Source organism: Prorops nasuta, unplaced genomic scaffold, assembly GCF_024137725.1.
Source record: "Prorops nasuta isolate Cenicafe-Biocafe unplaced genomic scaffold, Cenicafe_Pnas_1.2 PNAS00014, whole genome shotgun sequence".
NCBI lineage: Eukaryota > Metazoa > Arthropoda > Insecta > Hymenoptera > Bethylidae > Prorops > Prorops nasuta.
In genome coordinates this window covers 2,430,563-2,444,379 of record NW_027116811.1, presented here as the reverse complement: position 1 = coordinate 2,444,379, position 13,817 = coordinate 2,430,563, and the positions used below count along the sequence as shown (strand labels likewise).

The following is a 13,817-nucleotide window of genomic DNA, read 5'->3' as shown; positions in this document are numbered from 1 at the left end:
CGGATTTTTACATCGGATAGAAAATATAATTGTAAAGTAATATATTATCGTATGTACACAAAGTATGGATCTAATGATACAGGATATATACAATTAGTGAAAAGAAAGAAAACCAACTAAAATTTTGAAGCTGTCTTGTAGCTCCTGAGCTTATTGGTAATTTGAATTTTCGAATACTATCTGTTATTGTATATAATCCTTCTTTGACTTCATTCATATTATAATAAAACCATTCGTAATTTATCTGTGCATTCTGTAAAGATATTTGAAGAGAGCGTTGAATTTCTTCGGACAGCTCTTCGTCTTTGAAGATCTTATTTACGAGTTTTAATAGCTGCAACATAAAAGCATTAAAAATATAATAAATTTAGCATCATAAAATAAAAAAATTTTTAAGTAGATATATAAAAACCTTCAAATATTGTTCATGGAACGATATTTTTGATGCAATGACCGAAATAATATTTTCAACTGTGTCCCAAGTACCAGTACTAAAGAAATAGTAACAATGATTAATACTAAAACTGTGTAGTAATAGTTTAAAAGGTGCAAAGTAGCTACTGTTACTTACGAATCATATATCTTATTATAATTAGTAATCATATAATCCAAAACAATATCTAGTCCGTCTGGAGCTTCGCATGCAAATTTAAACATGTCATTTATATAAAATTTGTCAATAGTTTTGCCTTCTATTGCTTCCTCTAAGCAGCTGAAAACAATAATAAAATATCCCTTTAAAATACATAAATTAAGAATAAAGTCGAAGATTAACGATATCGATCACTTACAATATCAACTGATGACTGCTTCTAGTACACATGAGAGCTTGTAAAATAATTTGCTTTTCAGAAAGAATTCTTTCAATTTTATATTGATTCCATAAGTAAAGCCAATCTTTTCGGCCACCATGTTCTATAGCTGTGCAATAAACTGCGGGCTTGAAATTCGGATCGATCCTAAATAATAGGAACTTTTTAGTGACAATATCGAATTATCAGATAATCAATATATATTCTTTTCTTACTTATTTGATTTGTTGATACGCCATGAGGCAAACAATGCTAAAGCTACATTAACACATTCCATATTGAGGTATTTGCATGACCATTTACTAACATCTGCAGCTAGTAACTGATCTGTGTGTGACTTCTTCGATAAATTATTAAAATCAATACTACGGAATAAATTTTGTGTCAATTCTACAATGTAATTAGCAAAAACATTTCTTTTGGATATACGATTAAATCTGTCCGCAAGAAACGTCATGTCATTGAAAAACGCACGCCATGGTAAGTAATCCTTTTCCTGTACCAAATAAACAGTTGCATCCAGAGCAGTAGTATAATTGACGTGCTTCGTTCGAGCCAAGTTCAAAATATCGTCGATGATTTGTGCCCGATTGGTAGAATGAATGACTTTAAAATTTTCATACTTAAGGTAATTGATCAACTTTAACCAATTATCAATATCATAATTGACACGATAATATCCGATTTGTTGGATGTTGATTATGTACCATCCATCATTCAAATACAACAGCGTACTAAAAGGTTCAGATCCTAGCCACATAATTATTCCACTTGTTAGAAAATTTGGGAAAGCTTGGGTCGTTAATGTTATTGGAATTTCGTAAACAATATTTTTAAATGTTTGGTTGCTGTATGTATAGCGACTCTAAAAATTTGTATAACTTAATATTATCAGGAAAATTATCAATGTTTTAGTTTAATACAATATTAATTACCTGTTCCAGAGAGAGATATTGACCTTTCATAGTAGCTTGGACCAAAGGATATCCTGGTTGATTTGTCCAAGAAGCCATTATCTTCTCTATGGGTGGTCTTTTAAGTTGAATCTTATAATTTGATGATATGACATTCTTAAAAGCATTGAAAAGATCTTGAGGAGAAGCATGGCTGTGCTGATGAGAGCTCAAATATTTAAAGATTGCTTTGGAGAATGCGTTGTCTCCGAAAGAATGATGGAACATGCGAATAACACTGGCAGCTAAAATAGCATAATAAAATTAAAAGTATTTGTTTATTGTATTATCATTGTAAATGAAGAATATTAAATTTATCGTAACGCATACCTTTCATAGATTCTATAGGATCAAACACTTTAACAATTTCTGATGGTGTTTCAACCGCATAAGTCATAGCATGAGTATTTATCGCACCATCGTACAGGAGAGCTGGTTGCAACGAATTAACAACAAATTGGTCCAATGATTGCCAATTTGAAGGATTGGTCTAAATTCAACAAAATGTCTCTTTTAATCCAATTCCAATATCGATAATAATACATTATTTATGAGCAGATTATCAGATAATAGATGAAATTGATAAAATTTTTACGATATTTTAATAAATCCTTATTTACGCTATAGGATCGATTAAGAAAGCTATCCGAGTTTGACAGATAGTCATCTCAACATTTTAAATTACACCAATCTTAATTTCTGCATTAACTTTTGGAAGACAATTAACATGCGGGGAATCATTCTATGCTCTTTAATTAGTACTTCCAGATTACCTATACGTACCTCGTTACTTATAAGCCATTGGAAGTATTCAGCGAATCCCTCATTAAGCCAAGTAGACTCCCACCAATGTAACGTAACCAAATTTCCAAACCACATATTTGTAAGCTTGTGTAAAATGATGTTTCTCTTATATTGTTCATTATACGCAGATGTGTCTGCTTTGGAAAAAAGTGCATCTTCCCTAGAAAAGAAATCGTTTGATTAAACAAATGCTTACAGATGATTTAATTGCTATAATTTTAATTAAATCAAAATAACTCACCTAAAAATTGCAATTCCCCAATTTTCCATACCACCTAAAGAAAGTTCTGGGACTCCCACTAAATCTAGTTTGGGAAGTGAATAACGTATTTTCGTAAATTTTTCTAAATATTTTAATGCATTTTCTGGATGATGAGCAGCTATATTATTGATACATTTAAACATGTCAGGTCTTCCACCAAGTTTGATTTCTTTGTCATTGTTGATTTTTCCAATAAAATCAAATTCGAATTTGGAAACAACAAAAGCAACTGTATAAGTAGACATTGTTTCTGAAGGACTATAAATGTCTATTATTCTATCCCCATGCCTGTTAGAAGAATAACACCAATCATTCATTGTCTCTTAATTATAGATATGTTTTTAACATACGTGATTATATACTTACGAAATCTTATGTTTTATAAGTGGCATATTACTAACTGTATTATAACCTAAGGTTCTTTCGATAGAAATGCTAAATTGAGCTTTATACTCCGGCTCGTCGAAACATGGAAAAGCACGTCTAGCGTAAATTGGTGAAAACTGTGTAGATACCATCCATCTAAAATATAATTTGCGTTAAAAGATAATAATTAATTAAATTGTACTAGAAAAATAAAATATTGCATGTTATTCTTCAGTTTAGACTTACTGAGTATCGCCATGTGCATCATGGTACGATGTACGGTAAAATCCTTTCAATGAATTCGAATAATTTCCAATATATTTAATAATGGCGGTAACATGATCTCCACTGCTTAATACTTCGTCTAAATAGATTTCTAATTGTTCAGTTTTATTCTTTAAAATATAGTTCAATACATTTACAGGCCTAGAATTTCCAGCTTTGCTGAGAATTATTTTAACATTCCTAATATTTAAGGAAGCAGCATTCATAGCTATGCTAGACGTATTTTTGATAACATCTATATCAATTCTAACTTCTCCATCAAAATTTTCTTTCACCTCGAATTGTACGGGTTTTATAAAAATGTTGTATTTGACAGGCCTCATGGTTTTTGGAAGCCTGTATATGTCTGGTTGATATTTTGTATCCAACCATTCGTAAATCTTTGGCATATGAGTGTTGTACCAAATCAGCTCGTAATGTGCCTGGCCTATATATGTACCCATACTTTGTGCAAGCAACGGTTTATTCTTTGAAATTTTGTTAATCATTTTTTCAAACTGAAAAAACATGTTATTTTATATAAAAAAATTGACACAATATATATTAAAAGAAAATTTTACCCGAGTAACTAAGTCTGGCGTTGATAACGTCTGTGAGATTCCATTAATTATATTTTCAAACTTCCTATCATCACCATAACTAATAATAATTAATGATACGTTAGAAATATAACAGAAAATTCTGTTAATTTAATGACAACAAATTCTTGAAATACTTACTATTCGAGCATTTGAAGATGATTATCACCGATAAATTCCATGGTATAAATAAGCCCGACGAGAGAGGAATCATAGACCGAAGAGAATACATCTTCACTGTCTTGATAACGTATATCCGAATCGGGTGTAATTGCTGTTGTTAATAGTCTGTGAAATAATATATTGCAATTTTCTGGTGATATTCGTAATATAATATCTACGAATTTTATTTTATAAAAAATAGTTTATATTACGTTTCTAAATTAGCTTTGTCCGTAGAACACCCTAATGCTTTCAAAATAACAAGTTTATCAGTGGTAACAGTAGCTAAGATATACGTAAACCATAAATGGTGCCAATAATTTTGTGATTCTTTTCTCAATGTTGTACAGTAAACTGTATAGCGATAGTTGATTGGAATACTGCGGAACAATAAAATCTTTATGTCATAATTTTGTTAATATTTCTTTTTATGTAAACAATATATAATCTTACGGTTTTTGCTCAAAAATCCACTCATAAAAGTGCTTTAGAGCTACCTCAACACAATTGTTATTCATTTCTAAATTACAAGCCCATTCAATCACTAGCTTCTTTATCAATGAATTGTAATAATCAATACCAATATGATCACCATAAAACTTATTGTTATAAACAAATAGTTTGTAAATTGGTTGTAAAGTCTCACTTATGTGCTTCTGCGAAAACAGTTAAATTTGTATGGCTATTTCATTGTGGTAAATTTGTGTAATAAAATTTATACTATATATACTTTAAAAAGATCGTCTGTATCTTGATAAGCAAATCGTTTTTGTAAATACTTTGCGCCATTAAAGAAAGTATGCCATGGAGCATAATTCCTTTCTTTAACTAAATATTCTGTAGCGTTTAGAACCATTCTATAATCGATTTTACCGGCTCTACCAAGATTCATGAGATCATCAATCAAGGATGCTCGGGTTATTTCTTGAACATGTTTAAAATCATCGCTCTTGAGCAAATTAATGATTCGTTGCCAATGATCCTCATCGTAATTAACCCGATAAAATCCTGAAATTTTTAATTGAACATAATTACATAGCTTCCAACAATTTAAAACTTTATATTAATTATATTGTTTAGACTCTTTCATTTAAATACTGTTAAATCTTGTTATTTAGAATGAATGATGATATAACTTACCAGTTTGTCCAATGTTAAAAATGACCCAATCTTCTGGCAATATTTTATCCAGATCTATTGTTTTACTCGTTTCAGTCATCATATCACTGACTTCGACATCCTCAAAATTCGGTTTACTTTTCGAAGCCCAAGTGATCGGTATAAACCAAACACTATCTTTCGATGGTTTTTCATCATGTTTTAATAAAAATCGTTCCTGTTTAAGTGTGGCCGTTTTATAATTTTTAGCGAACGAAACATGAACAACGGGATATCCAGCTTGAGACGTCCAAGAATTCATGAAATTACCGAAATTATATCCTAACTTATTATCTTTGGTTAATTTATTAAATTCGTCGTAAAGATGATCAGGCGTAGCTACATCGTATTTTCTAAAAATGAATAATTATTTTGCAATGTTTAAATATAAATCATCCAGTGAGATATATCGTCAATATTATTTTACCTTGACTTTATGTAATTTTGTAAAGCTGCATAAAACACAGAAATTTCGACAACTTTCTCAACCATGTGAATTATACTAGCTGCTTTGGCATAAGAAATGCTGTTGAATTTGGATGTAATTTCGCTGGGTTTTTCAACGTGGTAATTCATGGGCTGAGATGACAAAGATGCATCGGCTATAAGCGCGGGCTGTATTTGGTCAACGACGAATTGATCCTCTATCACAGACAACTCATAACTCACCTAATTTACCAAAAATTTGAATATTACAACAAATAAATTATTCACGAAACATTATTATTTTGAGAGAAAATGATGTTAGTTACGCACGCATTCTGTTCCAAAATATTCAAAATATCTAGCAAAGCCTTCACTGAGCCAAAGGTAGCTCCACCAAGTAGGGGTAACTAAATTACCAAACCACTGATGAGCGATTCCGTAGGATATAATATAGGTAACTGGTAGTTTAATGTAAGTCGTCCATTCCTCAGGATCATTAATTAATTTTGATTCTTCAAATGTCAATAAACCCCAATTTTTCGTGGAACTTAGTGAGAAATCTGGCAAAGTAACCATGTCTAGTTTCGGCAGCTTATACTCGGAATCTAAAAAATCTTGGTTATGCTTTATCAATTTCCCCATTATGGGTAAAGTATAATTAGCTGCATTTAATACATTAGATCTGCCGCAAACCGAGTAATGACGAGTTTCATCTGTTAGGCACTCAAAGTCTGAAATTACAATTGCCACTAAAAATGTGGACATTTTCGGTGTTTCTTGGAACGTGATCCACCTTCGATCCACACTGCAAATTTGATGACATATTTAAAATTTTATTGCGTGATGTATTATTTAACAATAATTATATTTTACTTTAATAAAAATGCAGTGTTTTTAATTATATAAATTAATTTATAGCATAAAGTAATAAGTATTTGAATGAATGCTTATATTATTTAAACCATGCATATTATGTATATCCAATTTGAAAAGTATTGGAAATACCTATTTTAATTAAAATAATATCTTTTTCTTAATAATCTGTGTAGTGTAAAGTGTCACTTACATTGGATTAGCCTTTATATCCATCGGCATATTACTCAAAACTTTTTCGTTTTCGAGGGTATTGACTTTTAGCTGAAATATGGCTTTAAAAGCTGGCTCATCAAGGCAAGGAAATAATCTTCTGGCTCCCGTAGGCTCCAAATGAGTAGTAGCCACATATCTGAAAACAAGAAATCATGTCCGATTATTTCATAAATATTAATTCATACTTTAGTTTAATCTATAATTTTTCTTGTTTACCGTGTTTTGTACGAATCGTCCTTATAAGAAATTTTATAAAATCCTCGTAAGTCTTTGTGCATTAAAGTACCACTATAAGAAATTTTAACATATAACTCTGAACCAATCTTTAGCCTTCTATTCAAGTGAAGTATCCAGAAATCATATTTCTTACTCTCCTTAATTTCAAAATTCTCTACTGCTTTGTTAACAAAGACTTCTGCCGAAATATAATTAATATTCTCCGCATGTAGCACTATTTCATAGGTGACTTCTTTTATTTCTGCACTCATTTCTAAAACTCCATGGAAATAACCTTCTTCTACATTTGGAGTAATGGCAATTATATATTTATTCGGCAATATGCTTGAAGGTAATCGATATGATCTTGAATAATCATTTATCCAATTTACAATGACTCTTTCATTCTTTTCATACCACTCCAAGTCATATTTAGCTAAAGACCAGGCATCTTTCAAGGATGAAAGAATCGAAGCAAAATCTACTTTATGCTTTTCAATCAAGCTTTCGAATTTATTAACCAAATCTTTCGTTGAAAGATATTGAGCTGTATTTGTTAAAATACTGGAAATTGCATCCTTCCCTCCAAATCTAAAATAGATCAATAAATTTACTTAATGTTTATTCAAGTACCAAACGCGTAAAAACGTTTATTTAGAATATATTTTCTGACGGAGAAACATCGATTTTTCTATACAAAAAAAGAAATTAAATTTGCTTTCATTATTATATAAAAATAATTTTTAGATGTTCTTACGCAATAATTTTATCTTTATTCTCGTCAACATAGTCCAGAACGTATTCAGCACTGGTTAAAGACGAACCAGAAACAGCAGCAAAAAGGCTGAGCCTATCCTGTTGATGAATCTTAGTAGTTTTGTAACTTGTTAGTGCAGAATCAAGATATCTGAAAAAATTAATGTTTCTCAATTAGACGACTGTAAAAAAATCATATAAAAGTATTCAATTTTCCTAATTAGTTTATTTAAGTTAATCTTTCTTACCGTTTCAAAAGTGATTTGTCTTTAGTGCAACCTAGTGCCTCTAGCATAACCAATTGATCGGAAGCAACGTTGGATTCGAAAGCTTCTCTCGATAAAAATTCCCAATCTTCAACAGTTCCTTCTCTTATTGCTGCACAATATACTGCCGGTCTTTGGTTAACATCGATTCTAAAAGGAATAGGGAAATAACTTAAAGAACCTATCATTAAAAAAAACTTAAGTTATAGGAGCTATCACTTAGTTTCTAATTAAATCCTTATACATATCAATTTTTATTATCTACTTACTTTTTGTGACTATTTCTCCAAGCGGAGAAACGCTGCTTGGAATTATTTACACAATCCGCGTCATTTAATTTACAAGCTAAGTCATTCAATTCATGCTTAAGAAGAATAAGAAAATGCGAATCGCTTTGTTTATCAGCATCTCTAAGTTTAGTGTATGTGTTTTTAAAAAGATTTAAGACGAATTTCTACAATAAGCAATAGTACAAATTACTATAAATTATTTTAAATATTTAGAATGATTTAAATATATTGTTAAACTTGCATTAAACAATGATTCAAATGGTTGCCCTGCGAATCGTCGTTGTAGATAACGCAAGCCATTTATTGCTGACTTTATGGGTAAGTAATTTGTTTCCTGTTCGATATACTTCAGTCCATCAAGAGCAATTGTATAGTCTAGTAGTCCTGCTCTTGCCAAGTTTAATAAGTCATCGACAATTGCTGCTCGGTTAAGTTCATGTACTTGTTCAAATTGTTTACTCTTTAGAACAGTAAATATGCGATTCCACAAATTTATATCGTATCTAACACGATAGAACCCTGGAAAAACACGAAAGTCCGTTTAATTAAAATTAATACTATTTATTTTGTTTATAATGCTTTATGATATTTCTTAATGAGTCACAGAATATTAACGGCATTGCACAAGTTTGAAATTTTCAAGATAAGAATTGATTTTAGTTGTATGGATACTTATCAATCATGATTACTCATAGTTAGGGAACGGTGTCCTGATAAGTTTAGTTATCTGTTCAATTTACTAACCAGATTGTTGGATGTTGAATATAATGCAGTCAGTAGAATTGATTTTTATATTAGTTTTTTCCACATCGCTTGTTAGCCATAATTTTGTCTCCACAGATTCGAAATTTGACTGCTGAATTTCGTTGAATGTTGTCCATGTTAATGGCACGTGCCACTTAGTTTTCGTTGATATATCGTTCGAATTTCTGATTAAGAATCGCTCTTGCTCAAGAGTGATTATGCCTTTTTCATCAATAGAGACATGTATCACTGGGTATCCAGGTTGATCAGTCCAAGTTTCCATAATCGTCTTCACTGGAGCATCTAATTTTACATTGTTTTCATCAATGACTTTTTGAAAACTTTGCCATAGATCGTCTGGTGTGGCTACATCATTAGATCTGATAATAAAATAATGATTATTAAGACAAATATATTTAACTTACATATAATTGAATAGTCACATTTGTATAAAGTTATATAAAATCGTTTTATTATAGAAATATTATTTTACTTGGTTTTTAAATAATTTTTCAGAGCTTGTAAGAAATTTTTTTGGCCAAAAATGAAGTTCATCATTCGAATGATGCTAGCTCCTTTTGAGTAAGTAATGGTGTCACTCATTTTGCTAACATCTTCTAAGCTATTGGGATACCGTGTCATCGGTTTAGAAGTTTCAATAGCATCAACCCTAAGGGCTGCCTGTAGCTCCTCAATTACAAATTGTTTATCCATTGACCAGGATAGTTCATTCTAAGCAAATATATTTTACAGGAAATTAAAATTTAGGTCAGTAGTTCAAAGAAAGTAATTGCTTTATTTTTATCATTAATTTTTATTGGGGGTTTAAAAAGGAAAATTAAAAGTTCATAGTAGAAATTTACTTACTGTATTTGTAACCACATAATGGTAATATTGGGCAAATGCTTCACTCAACCACAGGTATCCCCACCATTCTGGACTTACTAAGTTACCAAACCACATATGCGTAATTTCATGAGTAATAATAGATGCAATATTTTGTTTAGCAATTATAGAAGAATCTTCCTCGTCATATAGCAATCGCATTTCACGAAAAGTAATTAATCCCCAATTTTCCATTGCACCTCCTGAGAAATCCGGAACAGCAACCATGTCTAACTTCGGAATTTGATAATTAAGATTAAATAAGTTTTCGAAGAATTTAAGGGATTTGCTTGCAATGTCTAAGGCATAGTCCGTCTGCTCTACTGCCTCTGGTCTAGTCCAAACCTTGATTTTGTCATTGCCATTGCTTTCAAATTTAGAAATAACAAATGCCACTAAGTAGGATGACATTGGCACACTTTCATGGAAATTAAACCAAGAGTCGTCCCTACAAATCAGTTTATTATATCAGTATAGTTTGTCCTAAAGTGCGAAAAATATCATAAATGCTACTCATTACTTACTCGGTCGGGCCTTCTGACAAAGGCATATTGCTGAGACATTTGTACGATGGAATTGCTCCTATATGTATAGTAAATTTAGCTTTGAAGCGTGGCTCGTCGAAACAAGGAAATACATGACGAGCATGTGTCAGTTGGAATTGGGTTACACCTAGCGATCTTAAAAATTTTAATTATGAATTTGGTTGTTCGACTTTTTAATTTTTAAATATTATAATTTCATACTTCTCTTTGTATTCTGAGTCAATATACGAGCTTTTGTAAAATCCTTTCATATCATTCCTCAAACTGCCTTTATAGATAATTGTAATAGTGATGTCCTCTCCTGGTTTTAAAGTTCCATCTGTCTTTATTTTTAATTGTTCAGTAGTCTCGTTGTACTCTGGTGTGTCAGTATTACCCTGAGTTGACTCAGATATAATATTGAATGAATCAATTTTAATTTTTCCTGCGTGTAATATAACGGTATCAGTGGCTTGTTTCACTACAGCTTTTATTATTACAATTCCCGAAAATGTGGATGTTTCATCAGATTCTAGTATCCTTTCTGGATAGTCTGGTTTTATACTAATATTATAGGAAATAGGCTCAATTGTTGTTGGGAGTCTATAATCATCCTTCTGAACTGCACTTGTATCTTTATAGAAAAAAATAATGTTTAATCAGATAGGTTAAAAACAATTTTATGATAAAAATAATCTTTGCTTTTTAATTACCTGCTGTACTAATCTCCAGTGCTGAACAGAACATCAACAAAACTCCGATTGAAATAAATAAAAATTTGACGTGAAAGATATTCATTTTTACTGGTACTTCGTTGACGAATAGGTAAAAATGAACTAAACTAGCCTACTTAAATGCAATCCCAATTTCAGAGTAATCTAAAACCAGATAGCCATGAAAATAGATAAAAGGATAACATACTCTATATGTTTATATTGTCTATTCTACGAAATCTGAAATCTTGTAACACGTTGATCTTATCAAATATGTGTCATTTCATTATATAAGACATTTTGGCCTTTAGTTAATGGAAAATTCAACTAAAATCGATATAATAATCAGTGTTTAGGCATCACATTACGAAATGCGTGAAGAGCTACTTCGCACGAAGGAACTCTCTGATTAATATATGAAAGGAATGAAACACACACACGAGATGTAGGGAAAAAGCCCGAAGGCATAAAAAACCCTTTTTATTTTAATTCTCAAGTTCACAAACCAAAAAACGTCACAATTCTTTAATTATAACACAATTCATAAACTTTAATATCGTTCAACAATTGTCCTTCTATCCTCGTTGGATAGCATTTATAAAGATATACGAATTTTCAAGGCAGCCGGGCTGTGTCCTTGCTTGCTTCGATTCTTCTATCGCAATTTTAGAGTAGCCGGGCTACAAGTCTTACGTTCGGTTTAGTTATAAAGAACTGATTAAAGGAAGCCGGGTTCCTCTCACCTTCACTGCGAAACCGGGTCTTAGCCTTTTGTTGTAACTAAACTTATCGGATAAGTTGTTAATTTTTCGATATCAACCGGGTTGAACTGATACATCCGTTTCATTTGATTGCTTCTATAAGAGACTGGCTCAAAGAGTGCAAATGTTTTTTAGTTACTAGCTTCTTATTTGTTAAACAAAAGCATAACTTTATCGATTCTATACTTCGTTGTTAATCCAGGAGTGGGGATTACTACATCGTTGAGCATGAGTTCGATCTGTTGCCAAGCAAAGATCGAACAATCAGTGTACCTCGATAACATATACCACAGCTTATCCAAATGTTTTTTCATCATTGATAGTAACTTCAATATTTTGTTAATAAATTTCTGAAGATATTTAATATTATTATAACAAAGAAGATAAAAATGTCAAATACTATGTAAACTGTCATCTAAATTTAGTACTTACTCGGTAAATGTTTGAATATATCAAAATTCGCGTGCGCATGTCAATTTAATTCGTACAAATCTTTCTATATAAAGGCGTGTGAAAGTTTTTCATAGGTATAGACAGTAGATATTTAATTAGTATATCTCCATTTATTTTTATCATTCACGCACTATAAAATTTAAATAGTCGTTGAGTTACCTATGATTGAGAGATTACATGGATCTTGTGTGTATAATAATTTTGAATATAATGCTGCGTTACTCCTCGCGGTTAGAAAGTACGATGTACATTTAATCGACCAGATTGTTAATTGCTTGATTATTTTTCTACCCCCTCTCACTTGTTACTAGATTATCACATATCGTATCATAAGTTTTACTGGACAATTATGTAAATTTTTATAGGACTATGTGCAATTTCATTTTAGATTAATAAAACTATAAAGACGCACTTAAAATCAATATTAAAAAGGCTTTGATAGTCCTCTTGAAAATAAAAAGATAAAATAGATTACTATAGCAAATCAATAATAATATAATGAATTCAGAATACTAACGATGATGACCGAACAATATTTTGCAAACTTTTTTAAATTAGTTTATACTTATAATAATATATATTATGGTGATAGATTTTTTTAGGAGCTATAGAGGTACATTCAATAACTGAAACAAAAAGTTATTCTATTTTTGCCAAAACTGACAATTGTATATTAAAAACTTTTAAAGCTACAAAGTTCTATTTAGCACATTTTTCGAACCGTGGTCTTTCCCGACAGCGTAATTTGGAAAAAGTAGATAATGCACTCTGAAGTTCGCGCAATCATTAATATTCTAAATTGGCGCTTCTCTAATTAGATTCGGAGTTTCTTTCTGTATCAATAGCCCGTCAATACCGACAGTAGATCTATTCGAATAACATAATCTTCTAGACTTTTCACCCATACAGGCTTTTTAGGCTTTTTACCTCTGAGTCGACCGAACGTTCAACTGCGCAGATTATAGTCGGCCTGTCAATTAAATCCTCACTTCTTAAATTTTACCTGTCCCTGGCTGCCAGTGACACACATCCGGTTGAAGCCTGCATCTCAATAATTACTTAATTCACATACCTTATTCTTTATCCTCCTAGGGAAGTACGATTGTGTTTTCCATGTTCATCAATAATAAATCGTTGCTTTTAAAATATTTCGCTCGATATTCGGGTACTTGCATTTTCCGCCTAGACACTGACGTTCGAAAGCATTTTTCTCGGTTTCTCCTCGTTATACACAGTGCTAAGTCATTTTTACAGTAGAGGTTCTAATCTGTTCTATTTACACCTGTCGAACTGTTCTCTTGTCTTGCACTTGAT

At 31.2% G+C, this 13,817-nt stretch overlaps 1 protein-coding gene across 2 annotated transcripts; it reads right to left on the bottom strand.

Moving 5' to 3' along the window:
- Positions 1 to 26: 26 nt before the first annotated feature.
- On the bottom strand, positions 27 to 13,794 carry LOC136778728 (uncharacterized). 2 transcript variants are annotated; one of them, XM_066735828.1, is made up of 33 exons: positions 12,483 to 13,794; positions 12,033 to 12,400; positions 11,290 to 11,454; positions 10,799 to 11,210; positions 10,577 to 10,732; positions 10,035 to 10,500; positions 9,661 to 9,899; positions 9,168 to 9,547; positions 8,665 to 8,942; positions 8,403 to 8,587; positions 8,116 to 8,283; positions 7,869 to 8,018; positions 7,112 to 7,702; positions 6,873 to 7,031; positions 6,137 to 6,611; positions 5,808 to 6,049; positions 5,363 to 5,733; positions 4,953 to 5,230; positions 4,676 to 4,878; positions 4,435 to 4,602; positions 4,202 to 4,348; positions 4,043 to 4,121; positions 3,444 to 3,979; positions 3,198 to 3,353; positions 2,811 to 3,119; positions 2,549 to 2,729; positions 2,096 to 2,255; positions 1,748 to 2,010; positions 1,028 to 1,677; positions 792 to 959; positions 572 to 712; positions 413 to 491; positions 27 to 334 (listed from the first exon to the last, which is right to left on the bottom strand). In XM_066735828.1, exons 3-33 carry the CDS (start codon positions 11,372 to 11,374, stop codon positions 71 to 73), a joined length of 8,139 nt encoding a protein of 2,712 aa, XP_066591925.1. In that variant the 5' UTR covers positions 11,375 to 11,454; positions 12,033 to 12,400; positions 12,483 to 13,794; the 3' UTR covers positions 27 to 70. The 2 variants fall into 2 exon arrangements, with proteins under 2 accessions (XP_066591925.1, XP_066591924.1); XM_066735827.1 differs by lacking the exon at positions 12,033 to 12,400 and having other exon boundaries at positions 13,576 to 13,794.
- Positions 13,795 to 13,817: the final 23 nt, after the last annotated feature.

What these genes read in the sequence shown, in the direction of transcription:
- LOC136778728 (XM_066735828.1), bottom strand. Translation starts at nt 11,374, where the DNA reads ATGAATATCTTTCACGTCAAATTTTTATTTATTTCAATCGGAGTTTTG. An exon ending in GACTCAGAATACAAAGAGAA is followed by an intron (nt 10,733 to 10,798) that starts GTATGAAATTAT and finishes AAAATTTTTAAG; the next exon opens with ATCGCTAGGTGTAACCCAAT. An exon ending in TTTTAACATTGGACAAACTG is followed by an intron (nt 5,231 to 5,362) that starts GTAAGTTATATC and finishes TAAAAATTTCAG; the next exon opens with GATTTTATCGGGTTAATTAC.